This window comes from Loa loa (genome assembly GCF_000183805.2).
Source record: "Loa loa unplaced genomic scaffold supercont3.16, whole genome shotgun sequence".
Lineage (NCBI taxonomy): Eukaryota > Metazoa > Nematoda > Chromadorea > Rhabditida > Onchocercidae > Loa > Loa loa.
In genome coordinates this window covers 1-18,316 of record NW_018108196.1, presented here as the reverse complement: position 1 = coordinate 18,316, position 18,316 = coordinate 1, and the positions used below count along the sequence as shown (strand labels likewise).

General features: G+C 34.2%; 1 protein-coding gene across 2 annotated transcripts in view; it reads right to left on the bottom strand.

Annotated features, from left to right (window-relative positions):
* LOAG_16734 overlaps window positions 1-18,086 on the bottom strand; it is a gene marked incomplete at both ends in the record, with an annotated part of 21,678 nt that extends 3,592 nt beyond the window's left edge. The window contains 28 exons of one of the 2 annotated variants that reach the window (XM_020449386.1): window positions 691-724; window positions 899-1,027; window positions 1,203-1,358; window positions 1,731-1,898; window positions 2,114-2,284; window positions 2,603-2,830; window positions 2,889-3,026; window positions 3,204-3,398; window positions 3,895-3,998; window positions 4,369-4,607; window positions 5,070-5,395; window positions 5,748-6,041; window positions 6,364-6,579; window positions 7,155-7,319; window positions 7,681-7,946; window positions 8,132-8,207; window positions 8,363-8,610; window positions 13,618-13,815; window positions 13,954-14,144; window positions 14,380-14,477; window positions 14,655-14,786; window positions 15,355-15,485; window positions 15,618-15,800; window positions 15,967-16,135; window positions 16,408-16,548; window positions 16,808-16,930; window positions 17,530-17,655; window positions 18,012-18,086. In XM_020449386.1, the coding sequence (XP_020307075.1) occupies window positions 691-724; window positions 899-1,027; window positions 1,203-1,358; window positions 1,731-1,898; window positions 2,114-2,284; window positions 2,603-2,830; window positions 2,889-3,026; window positions 3,204-3,398; window positions 3,895-3,998; window positions 4,369-4,607; window positions 5,070-5,395; window positions 5,748-6,041; window positions 6,364-6,579; window positions 7,155-7,319; window positions 7,681-7,946; window positions 8,132-8,207; window positions 8,363-8,610; window positions 13,618-13,815; window positions 13,954-14,144; window positions 14,380-14,477; window positions 14,655-14,786; window positions 15,355-15,485; window positions 15,618-15,800; window positions 15,967-16,135; window positions 16,408-16,548; window positions 16,808-16,930; window positions 17,530-17,655; window positions 18,012-18,086 (4,720 nt within the window). Of the gene's footprint in view, window positions 1-690; window positions 725-898; window positions 1,028-1,202; window positions 1,359-1,730; window positions 1,899-2,113; window positions 2,285-2,602; window positions 2,831-2,888; window positions 3,027-3,203; window positions 3,399-3,894; window positions 3,999-4,368; window positions 4,608-5,069; window positions 5,396-5,747; window positions 6,042-6,363; window positions 6,580-7,154; window positions 7,320-7,680; window positions 7,947-8,131; window positions 8,208-8,362; window positions 8,611-13,617; window positions 13,816-13,953; window positions 14,145-14,379; window positions 14,478-14,654; window positions 14,787-15,354; window positions 15,486-15,617; window positions 15,831-15,966; window positions 16,136-16,407; window positions 16,549-16,807; window positions 16,931-17,529; window positions 17,656-18,011 lie in introns of those variants that run through there. The other variant, XM_020449387.1, reaches the window with a different exon arrangement.
* Between the last annotated feature and the right edge of the window lie 230 nt (window positions 18,087-18,316).

Sequence of the window (18,316 nt, the reverse complement as noted above, 5' to 3'; positions counted from 1 at the left end):
TTTGCTAATTGTAGTTGCGGTGTTGGAGCTGGTTGTTTGCTCTGCTTCAACTCACGACAAATCGTACATGGTGTGGAGCAATTCCATGCATCACTACCAGTAGTGCCATATTTTTGCTGCTGCAATATCCATTTAGAACCTTCTCTTGGAAATGGGATGAGGTGCGAATGCTAATATATTGGAATTTCCAGCGGTTTTATAAGAAGTATATTAAGAATGAGGAAAAAGAAATTTAGAATTTAACTGGGATGCATCAGTATTAAATTTAATATTTTGATACGCGTTTGTAATAAACCGTTATTTTTCCCAGTAAAAAATCATATAAACCTCACAGGAAGAATTTTCTGGCGTATGCATATGCTGAACTAATTACGAGAGCCTAAATCTTCGAAAATCAAATGTTCACTCGACTGCAAATTTCAAATATGCTATGCCAAATAAAGCAAGAAATTTTTAAAAACCTTCCTATCTCCACTTTTTTGTTTGGCCAGCTTAATACTTTATAATATCACATGACATGAATCGCCATGAATCATCGAAATCTCTATTCAGTATCATGCCAAAACAGCTGCTGGTTTAGAAGACGGCCAAGGTAAGTTACAACTGACAAGGTAAGAATTACGGATGCAGTATGCATTATTTACACATGAAAAGGAGAACTATCATATAATGAACTGAAAAAAAAGCAACCTCTTGGACCGTTTTGATCTGTTGCTGACCGGAGCTGAAAGATAGTAAAATAGTCCTTTTAGAAATCAGCATCCTGTTTGGTAAATTACTGGGAACTAATTATTGGAAGCTCAAGTTTTCACAATGTAGAAAAGATAAAATAAGGACTCGAGAAAAGTTCATTCCAGCAAATCCAAATTTCGCATGAAATAAATATAAAAAAATCTACCGCGTTAAGTTCAATTTGAAGTTGCTGACATTTGATGGCGTGCTCGGATAATGAAAATTGCGTTACTTGAAGCAGATCTTCCAGCTCTTTAATTTTTAACTCTGGTCCTTCCTTTTTTTCAGAAGCACTCTAAAAATGGAAAATGTTTCAGACTTCATTCTGCTGGTATAAGAATTGGAAATAAAATTTTCTAAGAGCAGTACCAATTTTGAAAATGTCTTAAAATTAACCAGAGCTTATAAAAATTAAAACCATAAGAAAATCATAGAGGAAGATAAACTGACTTAAAACTAATGAAAAGAACCTGTTGTATTTTCATTTCTAAAGCTGCTTTATCACTCCTTTTATTCCACAAATCGTTTTTTAGAGCAGTGTTTTCAGATTTCTTTTCTAAAAATTTCTTGTTGACAGCGTCAACAATCACTGACAGCGATAGGCCTTGTGTTTGTGAGATGTTTTCCTGAAAAGTATATGCGAAACAGTAGGAAGTATGTGGCATGTGAATTACGTTTCTTGAAATCAAGATGCCCAAGATCAGAAACATGAACCACTTTTATGGAAGATAACAAATTTGAGACGGATCCTAAAAATCTTTTATGCAATTGCTCAATATCGATTTACAGAAATTTGAATTAACTAAAACTTTTATTTGCTAAACAGCAATTGGAATAATTTGAGTAGGTCAACTGAAATGGTATTTCAATAAACATCTAGGAAATATTTATGAAGCATTTAAAAAAAAAATGAAAAAAAAAGAAATGGGAAATATTTTGAAAGCTAAGGGGAACGTAACAGAAACAGAAACAATTCGGTTTGCTGTTCAGAAACTTACTACCGGTACGCCATTCATAAGCTGCTGCACTGCTACGGCAATTTCGACATCTTTCAATTCCTTCTCTTTAAACCATTTGACGATGACTTCCTCTGCATATGAATGAACTTCTTTCAGAGATTTGTGTAGCTGAGCCTGGACTGCCGGTACACTGTCCACAATGACGTCCTTCAGAGAATAACTTTCATTTTAATTTTCTAGCTTTGAGAAATTTAGAAAGTTGGGAAAAACCGCACTTTACAATAAAAGTCGTCAGATCAAAGAAAATAATACAAAGGCGCATTGAACGTTTATCTTCAAAATATGTTTTTTTCCTTTTCTAAATTCAGTATTCAGTTCATTTGGAAATATGTAAAATGAACAATCAATTCTAAAAGATGCACCTTAAACAATTTCAAATTCATTTCTCGCAAATCTCTCACATTCTTCAGAGTTACGTAAAGATACTCCCGCAATAAATTCCGAACATGCTGAAATTCCACCCCTTGCCTCTTCAATTCTGTTTTCTGCTGTGCGAGTTCGCTTTTCAAATACTGAATCTTTTCAGCAAATTCCTTAAATGTTTTGTCTTCGTAAAGCACAGATATCTGATACAGTTCAACTCGTTTAAAACAAAATCAACACACTTTCTATTCAACTCCGGTTGGGATTAATTTTAATTCGTTATATCTTATCTTTTTTCCATGCCGGTTATCACACCAATCAAAGGAACCGAAACAAACTGGAAAAGTTATTAAATAGAGAGTAAAACTTTTTTTTTTGTTTTTCTAAACAAAATAAACGAAAAAAAAAGCAAAAACAAAAACAAAAAGAAATGAAAAAACAAAAAAAAAAACAAAAAATTATTTCTGGAATACAATCCTGAACATTACCTCGCTAGTTTTGAAAGTATTGCTATCCATTATTGTCTGCGTATTGCTGTCAATTTTACATGTATTAAATTGTGCATACAAAGCATTATAAGCTTGCTGCAACTGCTGATAGTACTCCGATAGTTTCGCATACGCATTTTCTAGTTCTATGCGACTATTTTCCATTTGTGCACTTTTTTCCTGCCATTCAACCAAACGAAGATTGCTTTCATTTTCTGCTAAAGCTGCCTAAACCAAAAAATTTTTCAAGATTCAAAAAAATGATGTCTCAATTTACGACCTGTACCTGTCGTTGGCTTTTTTCGGCCATATCCTTTTGCTCCTCCAAGTCACGTTCTCGTTCACGAGCACGTTCAATTTCTTCCTCATGACGTTGTGAAAGCTCGCATAATTTGTCTGACAAGTCCTCTCGATCAACCAATGACTTGAAATTACCCAAACATCAGAATTTTCATTAGAAATCAAAAATTTATGTAAATTCATACCAACCATTATTCCAGCTAATTTGGCTTAACTTTGATTTTCTACCATTCTAATTGTAAATTAAAAACCTAGTGAAACTTCTTAGTAGAGTCTTGACGCTTGATGACAAAAAATTTACCCCTTTTAGTTGTTCATTTAGGGTCCAGATTTCACCTTTAAGGACCTCGACAGCAGTTTCCAGTTCCGCATTCAGAATCATTAGTTGTCTAACATCATCTGTTAAATTCTCATGCATTTGATTTGATTTGTTGACACATTGGCAAACTTCCTGATTTTCTGATTCAAGAACAGAATTATCATTATGAATGACTTTCTGGAACGAAAAAATGGAAATTTAAATGTAACACCAAAAACTGTAATGAAGTATAGAAGCTAAACTTCCGCTTTGTTTTTTTTTTTTAGTCCTGCTTTTAATCCGTTTCATTATGTTTGTTGATGACAATAACCTCGCCATAAAAGTTGTGTTTCTCAACATTTAATAAAAAATAAAATTGGGAACACAATTTTAAAAAGAAAAATATTGAAAACTTTCCATGAATTTTCATGACTAATTGTTGGTGGTTTAGTGCAATGTATCACTGATAGCGGAAAGAAAAAACTGTTTTGAAAAAAGCAAAAGCTCTTTGAAAGAAATTCATAATATTGATTTCCAAACTACTTAATATAACGTTGGCTAAATTATCAAAGCTCAACGCTTAATTTTTGCACTATAAAACACCTTTTAATTTTATTGCAAACTATAAAGGGTTTCTATGTTTCGAGATTTTTCGAATCAGAAAGAAATCTCTGAAGCATCAAGAAAGACCAACCCCCGAAGTTAATTTTTGCCTTGTTTCTAGAGTCTCAGAAAGATGAAAGTCAGTTCCTGTTTGTATTTGGTGATGTCGCATAATTAGAATTGGACCACTATCAGCTGAAAAAAAAAAGAACTAAACATAAACTAAAAGCAATAAAACACGTTTTATATCATACGTATCATACGTTTAGAAAATCATTCTTTCAAGACTGTACAACAGAGTGAAATAAATCACCACCTATATTGATAAGGCCTCACACATGCAATTATATTTTTCTAGCAACACTGCATTTCCTTAGTGTTAACTCGAAGTTATTATCAAAAAACATCGTCAACAATCTGAGTACTCTCTTTTTAACTAAAGATGAAGTTGACACTGAAATATTCTGTCACCTCACGAACAGTTATGCAAGGTACATCTCGTGAACAGCTGTGCAGGACACACCCCGTATACTACCTTAATAAATTTCAAGTGAATGATTCAGACCTTCTTCCATAATCGTAGATGCATCCAACACCTTACATTTAGGTTCAATATCCGTGTTTGTGCCTCGTGATATTGTTGGTGAAGTCATTAACTGCTTTTCAGTTTTTTCATTCAGCAATATAGTTTGGGTTAAGTACGTATGTTGTGACTGTAGCATTTCGATGATAGCATCTTTCTCTTGGCTTCGACGTTCCAATTTACCACTTAGCAAATTCAACGCTGCTGTTGATTCAACGCACCTCATATATATATATTAAACTAAGTGATGAAGTAGCAAAGAATTAATCTTGAATCAGTTGATAATCCTGGTTTAAATTCAATGTTGGAAAATCATTTCGGATTCATTAGTTAATATTCAGTTAATTACATTGTCATGGAAATTTCGGTATTTTCTTATAAAAATTATATAAAAAGAAACAAAATTTTCATACAATCAGTAAATATTTTCGACAATCTACGACAGAAAAAAAAACTAATTACCTTGCCATCGATGAAGCCATATAAGAGTTGTAAAAAGTTAATACTAAATTCATAGGAATTTATTTGTAAGGATTGCAAGTAGTTCAAATCAAAAAATAATAGAGAAAGAATAATGAACTGAGATAGTGTATTTTAAAGCTTACAAATGTAACCATTTAATGAACCTTGACGAAATCCTACAAATAAAAAGGATACCTAAAGAATGCTTATAAAAAACAAACTTTATTTTTAATGCTTCATTCTCGTTCAAAATTTTTTGCATTTCGATATCCCTCTGCTGCATAGCCTCAGTCAATTTTTCCATTCGTACCCTCATCTCTATATTTACATTTTCATTAGCTGTAACATTTGCCGATTTTGCAGCCATCGATAAATCTTTTATTTCACTTTCTTTCTCCATAAATTCCATTTCTTGTTGTGTCTGTTGCAGTTGTGTTTGATGATGAGTGCCAGCATTTGAAGGCAAAGCATCCACATATTGTTCCGGAGAGAGCTGCAGCTGTAAGTGGAATCGACCACAATCCGTTTGCAGTTGTTTTGCATGCATCTGCAATTCTTGCAATTCAGCACTGCTTTTCGCCAGCAAATAAAAACCCAAATTAAAAGAAAAAAACCAAAACGACACATTGGCTCACAACTTCTACCTATGCTTGCAGTTGATCAGTGCGATCAGTCTTGCCCTAAAAGTTGATCAAAGCATAATCAGTTTTAACTGAAATGTATTAAAAGAGAATATGTAAAACATATGTCGTTAAACGGAGAAGGTTATAAAAGTTCTTTGTCTAACAGGTTTTTTAGTTTGTTACTAGGGGTTGTGGTCTTTCGTCAGGTTATAATCCTAGAAATATGAAATAAGTAATCAAGAAATTAAAAGAAAAATCATTAAAGACAAAAAAAACCTCATTCTTATCGTTTTCAGATCTTAAATCCGACAATTCGAGCTTTTCAGAACATATGCCTTCAAGCTTGGCCTTCAGTGATTGAATCAAAACATCTTTTGAATTGTTTAAAGTACATAGAAGAGTCAATTCACGATCCATGAAATCTCGTTGCCTTTGCAGGCCGATAATTTGTGCCTCGTGCCGACCCACATGTTGCTCTCCATCATTGCTTTTTAACGCTGAAGATGTAACTACAGCTCTTTTGTCGGCTTGCAGTTGGCGAATAACTGCTTTGAATTTCCGTTTTTCTGTCTGAAATCCCAGTGCTGGATTAAAAATAAAGAATTAGTAGAGCCACAAAAATATTATATTTTAAATAATTCTGAAACTACAAATTATTCCTGAAGTTACTACGAAATCACTCCTCTGGCACTAAATTTTGTTATTGTTGCGTTTACTGTCTTTTGATTCTACAGAACCTCCATTTGCTTTTTTTACTTTTAATGATGGCTATCTCCACTACGAACACTGTGTACAAAAAAATGGAGATTTCAAACGCTCTAACCATAACGTAATGTAATGTGGAACGGGATTATTGCTTCACATTATTTCTAATCGAACGAACATTGCTGACCTTATCAAATTCAAGCTGTTTGGCTTGCTTATCGACAGTATTCTTTAAGTCACTGATTGTATTTATCATTTCCTTAAGCTTGTTAGTAGTATTTTGCTCTCCACCAGCAACTGATTCTGCATTCGAAGTCTTCCGCGACATATCTTCTTTCCGTTCCAGCAGTATTGTTCGTACTTCAGCCCATTTTGACTTCATTGCTGCTTTTTCATCATTTAACTAAAAAAAAAAATGCTAAAACATTAATAAAATGGATAACGATATTGCCGATCAATATTATAGCGTATACTGCTGGTGTCTTAATGGTATAATCGCCTAACAATTATTCTAACATACACATCACGTGGTAGGAGCTAACTGTCCAACTGAGTGATACCAGTGGACTACCGATCAGCGTATTAGGCACTGCTGAACGAATATAGAGGGTATCAGTGATTAACTTGAAAGTCGAACGTTGTTCATAAGAAATTATTCGAGTTTTTGAGTTTCTGGCACATTCACCAAAATAAGTTTACCAAATAAAATTATTCAGATTTTTATGAAGAAAATATTCCCGTATTACATACAATTTTTGGCTGCTGCTGTAATTCATTAAAGATGATGGAAAAGATACTCAACAAAGACAAAATAATAAATTGCTAGTATTATGAAAAATAAACGAAACTAAAATAATTTCCAGTTTGTCTTCCGTCATTCTAACGCAAAAAATCAGAATTCTTTAATGGAATTCATCGTCGGATCTCAAGATTTTGTAGTTCGAAATTCATCGCCGAAACTTAAATCTAAAAAATCACCTGCTTTTCTAACATTCGTATTTCCTTATGTACAGCTTCCATTTCGTCTACAGCAAGTCGCCACAGTTTTATTTCTTCATTCCGTTTATTATTCCCGGTCATCCTAGCATTTAACTGCTCATTTTTCAAAACTAGTTCTTCCTTAAGATCATTCACTTCTTTGAACTGAAAAAAAAATGCTCGAGTCGTAACTGACATATGAGAAAATAACTTACCACATGTAAATGAATCAATAATTTCAATTATATTGATATAATTATCACAACTAATTTTCAAATATGAACGAAAATTTTTCATATGATTGAAATTGGTTTAATCATGTAACATACATTATTACACGCAAAAATTTATAAGAAATCAACTCCAACATATTGAAGAAACTGTTCTTTCATTGTTCTATGATTGCAAATTGTTATTATCCTACCATACTTATAAGATATACTCAAGAAACAGTACTTCAAAACCCTATTTCACTTTTCAATTTCTATTTTCCAAAAACCCTGAATAAGATCGTCGCATTTCTTACTTTAACTAAGAATTCTGATTGCAATGATTTCTGGTATTTCTCTTGCTGTGCACAATTTCGACGAGCTTCTTCAGCTTGTTCTTCAGCTTGCCGTGCTCGTATTTCAGCTTCCTCCAACTTTTCTCTAGCATCTTTCAATTGATGCTCCAATTCAAAATTAACGTAGCCCATATAAACAATCTTCTCTTGCACCAACGAGTATTCTTCACGAGCTATATCCAGCTCAGCTCGCATATTATTTACCAGCTTCTTGTCATACTGATGCTCTGAAATATTCCCACTACAATTAAAGATAATGTGTCCACGGCAAAACAGCCTCGCTAATAAAAAATAACAGTAATTCTAACAAGGGATCAACTAACTCTCCAAAATTTAAATGGTATTTGAAGCGAAATTTAAAATTCATGAATTCAATTTGGGAAATGGATGAATTATTGAAGCAGAAAATTACCATATGCAGTTGCGACATTTTCTGACATTGGCCATTGCAAAACTTCCGTAGCTGCCTGCCTTCCATCATTTCGTCGCTTTAAAAAGGATTACTAAAATCTATTAAAACCTATGTATAACTATGGCTGGATGAAATGTGGAAACCAAAAAGAGTTAGGATAAACAAGAGAAATATTAATATTGTATTTATCACAGGATTCCTCTAGATTTGAAAAACTTCCAAAAAAAATACCACTTGCATCATCATGTGAGTGTGTACTGGTTTGAAAGCGCTTCCTGAATTCACCACATTTGAAATAATTTCTATTGCAGCAGGAGTAACAGTAGCAGTAGAAGAGGCAACAACAGAGGCAGTAGAAACATTTTCACCTAACTGGATTAGTTGAGACTCAAGTTCATCATTTCGACTTATCAGGACGGTCCTTTCTGCTTCCAGTAAACTGATTTTCAAACTTAAAGCCTTTATGTGCAATTTTTCATCTGAAACTGGAAGATATCGGAGAAAAGACACAAATAAAAGAAAAATCCAATAAAAACTTAAAATATTTTGTCGGGATTCCTTGGGATTGCAAAGGAACTCCCATTAACTGAAATTTCATCATGAAAATTTATTGGAGGAAGCAATGCAAATAAAACTTTTGATGGTTCGACAAGCCAAACCATTTCTCTATCCCAAGTCCTTTCCTACCCATACCCACACTTCTTCCTTTTTTAAACCTTCACGTTCAATACAGATAATCGGTCACTTATTTAAAAGAAATAAAACTAGATAAGAATTGGTCGTTTCTTGAATACAAAATGGCCTCCTTTTGGCTTTTCCCGATTTTATTTGTGGAACGTATCAGCAACAAGCAGATTTTGCTGAATTCATCTTCACACTTAATGGGGGAATGTTTATTTCTTTCTTTTTTGAAAAATATCTTTCAAATAAAAAAAATCTTTCCTTCCTCATTGACATATTTCAAGTTAATTTTTTCATTCTCACAACGAGTTCTCGATGTTTTTCTTTCAAATAAACCACCGACAAGTAAAGATTTACTGTCTAGATATCGCGGTTGTGCAGTTCGCTTGGCAATGTCCAGTGTATAAATTTAGAAGATTACTTGCTCAATGTTCACTTTGAACAAATGTCAAATTCATTCCAAACCTAAATCTTTTCACGCCTATAGGTATAGCCCTACTTTATGTGTACTATAAAGCTTCAAATTATTTTCAAAGATTCTTTATTTTTGAAATCCCTCAAAAACCGTCTTTTTTGCTAAACGATACTTTGTGGGCAACACACAACGTTTTTCTCTCGCAAACCAGTTGCTGTTGCAATTTCATCGGCAGTGAATAAATCGCTCCATTTCTGCTCTCTTCTCCTTTTTTCTCCGATTGTCCCCTACCCTTCCAATATTTTATCATTGTATCTTCTCGACTGTCCTGGAAAACTTCATCGCCTCTTCCCATAGAAATTTGCTACTTCCAGAATTCGAATTTATGGATATTTTGGTACACTTTAGAAATCCCATTATCTAATTTTTTTATCGACTTATCTATCAAAGAGAATGATGACGAATTACTCGCTGCTTGACTCAAAGTGCAAGAAGTAAGGAGGGGTTAATTTTACTCTTCGACTCCTTTACTTTTGACAGAAAAACTGTCGCTTCTTTAAGGATATCCTTGTTTTGGAAGGGTAAAATTGAAAGACGATACATTTCCTTATTGGTTTGATTGCCAGACCAAGTTTAGGGTCAACTGTGTGTATCTTCTCGTTCAGTGCATCTTTCCAACTACTCAGTGGAAAAACTGATATAATTTTTGGATGAATAATGGAAGGAATTAGAAAGAATTGCTGTCTTCTGCACACTCATATTGACGTATATTGCTCCATTATCTAGCTACCAAATTCGTTTTTGTTCACTGAATTATTTTATTTCAGTAACAGATTCCTCGACCCCAAATTCTTAAAAAGAAAATCACCGAGATTAGAAATTCAAGATTTTTAGGTTCTGAGTCATTCGCAACCTGCATTAAAAAAATTCATCACTTCTATGATCTTTAAAGAAACGGGAACTCGACTATTTCTTTTTCTATTCTCAGGTCCTAAAACTTTTCGAAATGTAGGAAATATCCAGAAAACTTAAAATTCATTAAACATGAGATTCCGAACAGTCCAGAAAATGACAAACCCTTAAGATTCAGAATTACAACTATAATTCACTCTTTGTATGGCTTTTAGTGAGATATATCAAATTCCACTTAGTTATTTCTAAATCTTTCTCTTTCCCTTGTGTGCTACACATATCGAGCGTAATGCAAATAAAATGAGCTTATCAAATTTTCGATTATAATGACTCTCCGCCAGACTAGATGATTGATTGACTGATTGTATTGTTCATGATGCTGGAATCGATCCAACAAATTTTCCCCATATCTTTATCTCTTCATGTTCAGCTTATTCCATGAATATCATTTGCATTGTACAACACTTTTCTCATTTCTGGTTGTCTGATTTAACGATTAGTCACAATGTGTCGTATTAATCATCTTTTGTTATAACGCTTTAGAAGAATGCATCTATCTCTTCTCAATTGTAAAATGAAACAGCACCAGCGTTACGTTGATTTTTATCCAACTTTTGGACGGAAATACAGAAAAAGTAATTCTCTGACAAACGATTCAAATTTAAGATGAACAATAACAAAACCTCTCGACTTTTCGTCTACTGATTTCCTATCAGACTACTAGATCGGGTCTTTGGAATTCAAATAAAAGTAAACTTAATGTTTTCTTATCCATTTATATGATACTGTGAAGTGATGACATGACGATTATTATCATATTTTCAGCGATAGTGGAGGACATTTTACCTTCCCGTCCCCCACTTCCCCACTTCCTTTCGAATTATCCATTTAACCTTTCGGATGACAGTGCCCAAATCGTATCTTTCATTACGCTATGTTCTACAATCAACGTATGAAAACACAACATTCCCATTAAAACGTACCGATGAGTTCACGGAGCTATTTGCTAAGTTAATTACTTCTGCATCTAATCATATCTCAATTCTTGTAAACAAGGATGTACCTCACGTTTCATTTAATCAAACTTCTTTCTTTCATCCCTCATCTACATTAGCTAGAAATACTCTTCGAATCTTGAATAGAGATTGCAGTTGCGTGATTAAACATTAAAGTATTTAGCCTTTAAGACTGATACTTCACTGCACGACGTTAGCGACAGTAGTTCTACTGAAACTGCTATTAATTTATTGATATTATTGCCAACCCAGCGATCACTGACAGTTATCCAGTAAATATTAAGCGGTCGAATGGTAGCAGAAAGTGCGACTATTCGAAGGAAACTTAGTTAAAGTGCTCTGGATTTGACCTCTACATCAAACTACAACGAAATTTTACTTTTTACTGGTTCCTTCTACTGTTATCGAAAGTGTTCCATTCTGGATGTTTCAAGTCTTTTCTCATTCCCATTCCTTTTTTCACAACACCACTAAATCTTAAATTTGCAAAATTTTTGATGCGAAAGCTACTCAGACTTTTTAACGACGGCGATTACTACCGTAACGTTTTACGGCTATGGCAGTCTGTCCATTATGTAAAGTTGATAGCGTGAAGAAACGATTAACATGGCGTGGTTTGCTACACGGTATACTGTGTTTTCCATGTGGTATCTATTGCTGCATGAAAAGCCGTGTATGGTTTTGTCCACTATGTACCAACGAGGTAAAGGTCATTATTAGTGGTATATATGATCGAACAAAAGGAGTATAATCATCTTGATCTGAGTTGGGTCTTCCAAACCATTTAAACGTCCAGCATTTCGAGGATTTAATTTCGTTAATTCGCCCACATTCCAAAAAGATAAGGTCTATAAATTCCAACAGAGATAATAATAAACCGAGATAGAAGGAGGTTACTGAAAATCACCTGCAAATTTACATAGCAAAATTATGAATTTAGAGTTCTAGTCTTTAGAAAATATTTTAGGTCAACTATTCGGATGGAAGAGAACCATCGTTTGGTCGGGATTATCGCTGCTACAGGTCATTTGAGAAAGTGGGCCACACTGTTACTGGAAATGACCAAGAGCACCGATAAGTCAAACTACTGCAAGTTGTGAAAGACAATTTCTGGCGGCAGCAAAATCTATCAATTCTACAACACTGGTGCTGAAGCAGTAACTTTTACTTATTGTTTGTTCAACTATCCGCTACATAATTTATTTCTCACGTCAAAAATATAAGCAATTTGCAAGCTCATTTACTTTTATTAATCCCGTTGTAAATTTTTATTCATTTCATGGTTATCTTCAAGAATTGTCAGTTTCTAATATTTCTTCATGAAAAACTTGGAATAGAGCTTGGTATTTTGTTCGTTAGAACTTGAAAGGAAACGATTCATTTTTTATACAGGAAAATGTAAATAAAAAATTCCCGTTCTCCAATATTTTGAAAACAGTGCTTAATGAAAATGGTGCTTGGTGACGCTCATTTTCTCATTCGGCTAATTTGTCGGCTAATTTATTTCTACTAGTTATTTAAACTTAAATTTGGATTTAGTTACTAGTTATTGTTACCCTATTCTCACTAATGTTTCACACGATATGGTTTTATATCTTTTTATCCTATAATTTCCTCAAATTTAATGTAAATTTTCCCACCTGACAAGCATAGCTATGTTTGGATTCACTAAAAAAGTATAAAGCAATGGTAGAAAACTACAATAATTACTGCTAATTATGTGAAGATGTGTTTAGATATTTTTTTTTTCATTTTTCTCAAAACCAGATATTTAAATTTTGTTGGTTGAGTATGAGAGCCCCTTATCTTCGTTCACTGTACTATGCATCAAATATTCCTGTTCCACTTCTTCATTTTGCTTGATTCTGACCAGTGCTTGAGGAAAAACTTGAACTTTTTCTTTTCTCATTTGGAAATCGAAAAATGACTTGATAAAATATGTTATTCAAAGCTTTGTATTGAAAAAACGGAGTGACGGCGTCCCTCTTAGCAAAAAGAAGTTAGAACACGTCGAAAGACTGTTTAGAATGTTGAGAATGTGAGTGTGAAAAATGTGAATGTGAAATGAATGTGAAAAAAAAAGAATGTGAATGTGTTTAGAATGTGAAATCAAATCCTTGATAACTTTCACTTTACATATAGGATGTTTGACATGAAGGTAGATGCTTATTTTTCTATATGCCGTAAAAATTTAGAATTTTTGAGGTCTTTCTCAATTTCCATTCACTAAATCATGGCAGTTCTAATTTCCCGGTATTAACACAATTTTCAAAGGATGTTCTGAAATGAACAAAAGGGTAGTTGCAGGCAGTAGCTAAAGAAGAAAAAAACCATAACTACGTATTCAAGGATTTCTTTTAGCGCTCAAGAAGTTAAGACCTCTCTGCAAATCTTTTGCCGTTCTCATTTTTAAGAGTTAGTTGATGCACTTCGAATTTGATAGCATAAAAAGTTTGACTTGCCATTGCTTCTTCGATTCATTTGTTCTTTTTCTCGTTCTAGCGCCCTCAGTTTTGCTTCATAAGCTTTCGATCTTATCAGCGCTTTTCGCTCCGCTTTTGAAGTACCAAGAGAATCTCTTAGCAAACCAACATGCTCTTCGTATATCACTGTATCTTTTTCCAGTAATTCAATGTACTGATCCTGAGCCTCCAAAGCTTCTGGAAAAAACTGAATATTAAGTTTCGTAAAATTAGAAGTAAAAGAGGAACAAGACTAACGGAACTAAATGGCTGATAGTTTTCACTCTGTTCATATCTTTAATTAATTTAACTACCAATCATAGCAGAGTCATATACCTTTCAATCGTTCAACATCATCAAGAACGGATATTTTCTGTTCTAGTAGAATATTCGCTGTTTGTTGTGCTTCTTCTAAATCATCAGCCAATTGAACAATCAAAACTCGATCGTTATCCAATTTTGAACGAAGTTTCTTGTTTTCTTCTTGCCTTGCACCCATTGTTTCCCACGCGTCACTCAGCTTTTGTCTGAAATCCATTTGAAATTTATTAAAAAAGAGAAAATCTATTGGAAGCATAAATGTTTTGGTGGAAACAATTAGAATGAATGAAGAAGCCAACGAATGGATTGTCTGTGAAATTCTATTCTAAAACAGAATATTATTTAAGGCTTCTTTTGCTACGAAGCGATGCATTTTGGCCATAAATTCTTCGGTATAGTCAATTATGGTAACTATGCTTGCATTAATACTTGGACAAATACTTGTAAGAATCAAGAAGTTTCAGCAGGCGAGCATTTTCTTCCAATGTCCATTCACGATCCGCTCTAAGTGTCTCAATGTTTGCATTCAAATGCTCAATCTAAAACACTGGCTATTAATTTTGAATACTTGCCTTTGGAAGTGTTACATGTTTGGATGATGCCGAGACCTCAAGCCTTTGTTATTTCACACTTTTGCTAGTTTACTTCCGTCAAATTAATGCGGCTTTCAAAAGATCTTAAAGTCTTGCTTTAAAAGAAATTTTATAAAAAGTGACCTTGTTGGTGTGTCCTGTGTTCATCGCAGAAATTTTATCCTCCAAATCACGAATTTTTCCCTGCATAGAGGCGCGAGCTTTCAGCACTTGATTCCGGCAATCCCGACGCATTTCATCTAATTGTGTGTGGAGCTGAATATTGAATCGATATTGGAAATCACATGAATAATAATAATATATCTTCAAACTCAACTGTACTACACAAGAAATTGGGAACTCAAATGCTTCAACGATTTATATTTAATTAACTAAATGTAACGAACCAACAGTACAAACTTGAAAATTCAACAAACTATATATATATATGCTTAATTTAAGAGAAGCTACACCCTAATGCATTGCAAAACTTTAAGCTAAAAAGGTTAGCAACATAATTGGTGGAAAGAGCTAGGAAAGAAGATACCAATCGATATTTTCGGAAGTAAATACCAACCGCTGGTTACAACAACGCAAAACAATTCAAAAAAGTTCATTAAAACGAGGTAGTTTATAAAGTATGAAATTTGAATAATTGGGACTATGGCATAAATGAAATCTTTTTACCAACGGAAAGTGAAACAGCCCCGCTCTGCTGGAGTGGCCCGGCTCTGTGCAATACAACATAATGGAAGTGAGGATGAAAGTGACACAGAGGTCATCGGCTATTCAAAAAGTTTCAGAACCAATGCAAGAAAGTTGTCAGATTCGAAGGGTGAATAACCTGGCTCAAATGATTCTGTGAATTACTGGCGCACTTTTCCATCTCCTGGATTGTTTGTCGCAACTGGTCATTTTCAGCTGTTACATCGATGAATGCTTGCATAATGTCATCGCCCTCTTCTTGACCATTATCTGAAATTAGTCATCAGAGAATTCCTAAATAATTTCGTGAATGTAACCCACGTTTTCAAATAAAAAATTGGTAAAAATTCCAATTTTGAACATCCTTGGAAAGTAAATTTTTTAATTCAAGTAAATGCTTACCAATTCCGAGTTCTTTACGAGGTGGTAAATCGAAAGTCACCTTCTTCCTGTGCTTCTTTTTGTACAAAGAAGATGCATTGCCTACATCGTTAGCATCAAGGTCGTCCTGAATCTTGCCGTCATCCTCGATTATTGAACTATATTCCTCACTTGGATCAACTGGTGGAGGTGAACCTGAGCTACCTGGACAAAATCTTTTTCAAATATCTTGTATGGTGACCTTTAAGTTTTTCATCACAAAGTTAAGCCTAAAAACCTATTGGCCTCCGAAATTTCCGTGTAGGAAATTCCCAGACTATTGGAAAACCTTTAATCTGATCCAAACAAATAGAAATTCCCAACAACTGACCCATTTTGAAATGTACAACAGCATGTCCAGGTAAAATGGAATCGTTTTGATGTCGTTGATCTTTCTGTTGTTGTTGTTGTAATGACGACAATGGACTAAATGAGGATTCAAAAACATACCCTGCGTCGGTTTCCGTAGAATCTTCGCGTGTCGTCCGTGTACCCAAATCCTAAAACCTAGGCACTTCTGGAAGAAAGCACAAAGATCACCAGCTAGATATTGGAAAAACAGCCAGATATTATTGTAAGGAAAATTGCTTTTATGCCAATGAACATATTTTGTAGTCTGTCGAAAATTGGTAAAGTATAGATTACCAGTCTAGAACGGCGGGTCCCGCATCGCAAGTCTTTGCTGCTTCAAAATGAACTCCTAGATCAGTTATGATAAGAACACATTTGTATAACGACTGTCATGAATTATCTACTAGCATTTTAAAAATACCAGTAGTTTTTGCTGTATTATATGGAAGGCTCTGGCTTTCGCTTGCATAAGCTCTCCCTGTTCGTGACACATTTCTTGCAATTCAATAATATGCCCTTCCTTTTCAAGTATTATATCACTTAATTCCATTATTTTCATATCCTGCAAAAGCCTATTGTCATTTATTCCTGAACCAAAAGAAAAAACCAGTGGAGATTGTATTTCCATTCCAAATTAAAGTTCGCGCAATTTATTTAATATAAATATCACCTGTCCGAAGGGATAATGGATCCATCCTCCATCTGCTTGAAGGGTCGTCGTGAGTGGTCGTAGGATCTTTAGAGTCATTGCTATCCGGGATAAAATTTTTGTCCAGGCTCCGTATTTATGTAGAAAATATAAAATAGTTGATTTCACTGACCTTTTCGATCAGTTGTGAGTGAATGCGCTCTAGGTCTCGACCAATGATGCTGTCAACTTCAGCGCGAGAGAGTTCACTGATCGGACGACGATCGGTCGCTGACTGTAACTGTTCCTCAAGGTTCTACAAGGTTAGTGCGTTATTTCTTGTTGTTGAAACTTATGATAAATATATTTATGAAAACCTATTCGCGATCTCTATATTATATCTTCGATCTTGATCTTTCATGATAACGGCGGAGGAATGTAAGTGAAACTTCAAGGCTCTTAAAAAATATTTAAGGACCTCAAGAACTCTTAATGCCATATTAATAAAACCAGTGTAAATGTTCAACAAATAGATAATAGCTGATTTTTTACCGTCCAAACTGTGAATACTTTTAACTGTCGAAGCTACTGAGAAATTTTTTCCTTCCTACAAAGATAATAGCATTTAAATTGATAGGAATTTCTGATGAAAGGCATCTGAAAATCCTGAGCCTTAAAAATTAAGATTGCAGAGCTACAACAACAATACTACTAAGGTTTAGCATACCTCCGCTGTTTGCAAGATTCTCTTAATTTGTTGTTCAAAAAAAGAAATTAGAGTTTTAATATAAACATGAAATGGGACGAGCTACAATAATGAAAGGATTAAGGAGTTTCTTCGGAATAAAAGCTAATTAACAGAGAAAATTTGATAGAAGCAAGAGAGCTTAATGGCGGGAAAGGAAATACACTGACCCTAATTTTGATGGCATAATCATTCAATCTGATGACTTTATCGCTCAGGCGTTCCTGCGCTTCTTCCTTTCTTCTGCTTTCATCCTGTAGCTTATGAGCCAGTTTTAGAACATGTTCTTCCAACGTCTGCAAATTTCTATGACAACTGTTTGAAAATCAAAAGCTTTCAGGGGAAAACATCACTTTACTGGATGAATTACCTTCGGTACACTCAGCTTCTTTAGCAAAATAATCCTTTTATATGCTATATAAGTGAAATTTTGCTTTCAATAAAATAGGACAAATCAAAATCTCGGTTGAAGCTCCATTATTTCTTAGCAGAATGACTTAACTGCAAGATGATAGTAAGAATTGATTTCCACAAATTTGCAAGATTTAGCAATTCGGCTTTTCATTGCAGAGTTAAGTAGTTCAAGTAATGGAAGTTAAGTTTAAATGATGATCTTAACTAGCAACTGGAATAACAGTCGGGATTCCGATACCTTAATTTCGTCTGCTTTCCGATTCAGTTGTTCGTTGTAGGCTACACATTGCAAGCAAGTGCTTATTGCTGTCATGCTATTTGTTGGTCGTAATATAGAACGTTAGAGTTTAATAGATCAAAGAAAGCAGGATTATTTACAACATGTTTTAGTTATAGTGTACTTGATATCACTCCTGGAAGTACGAAAATCCTTCAAATTTCGCAAAGCACACAAGGATCCAAGTAATCGACAATTAAACAACTTCACAATAGGATCAGTTTATTCCTTCACATTATTGCACTGTTTGGTGCGCTTCGATCTTG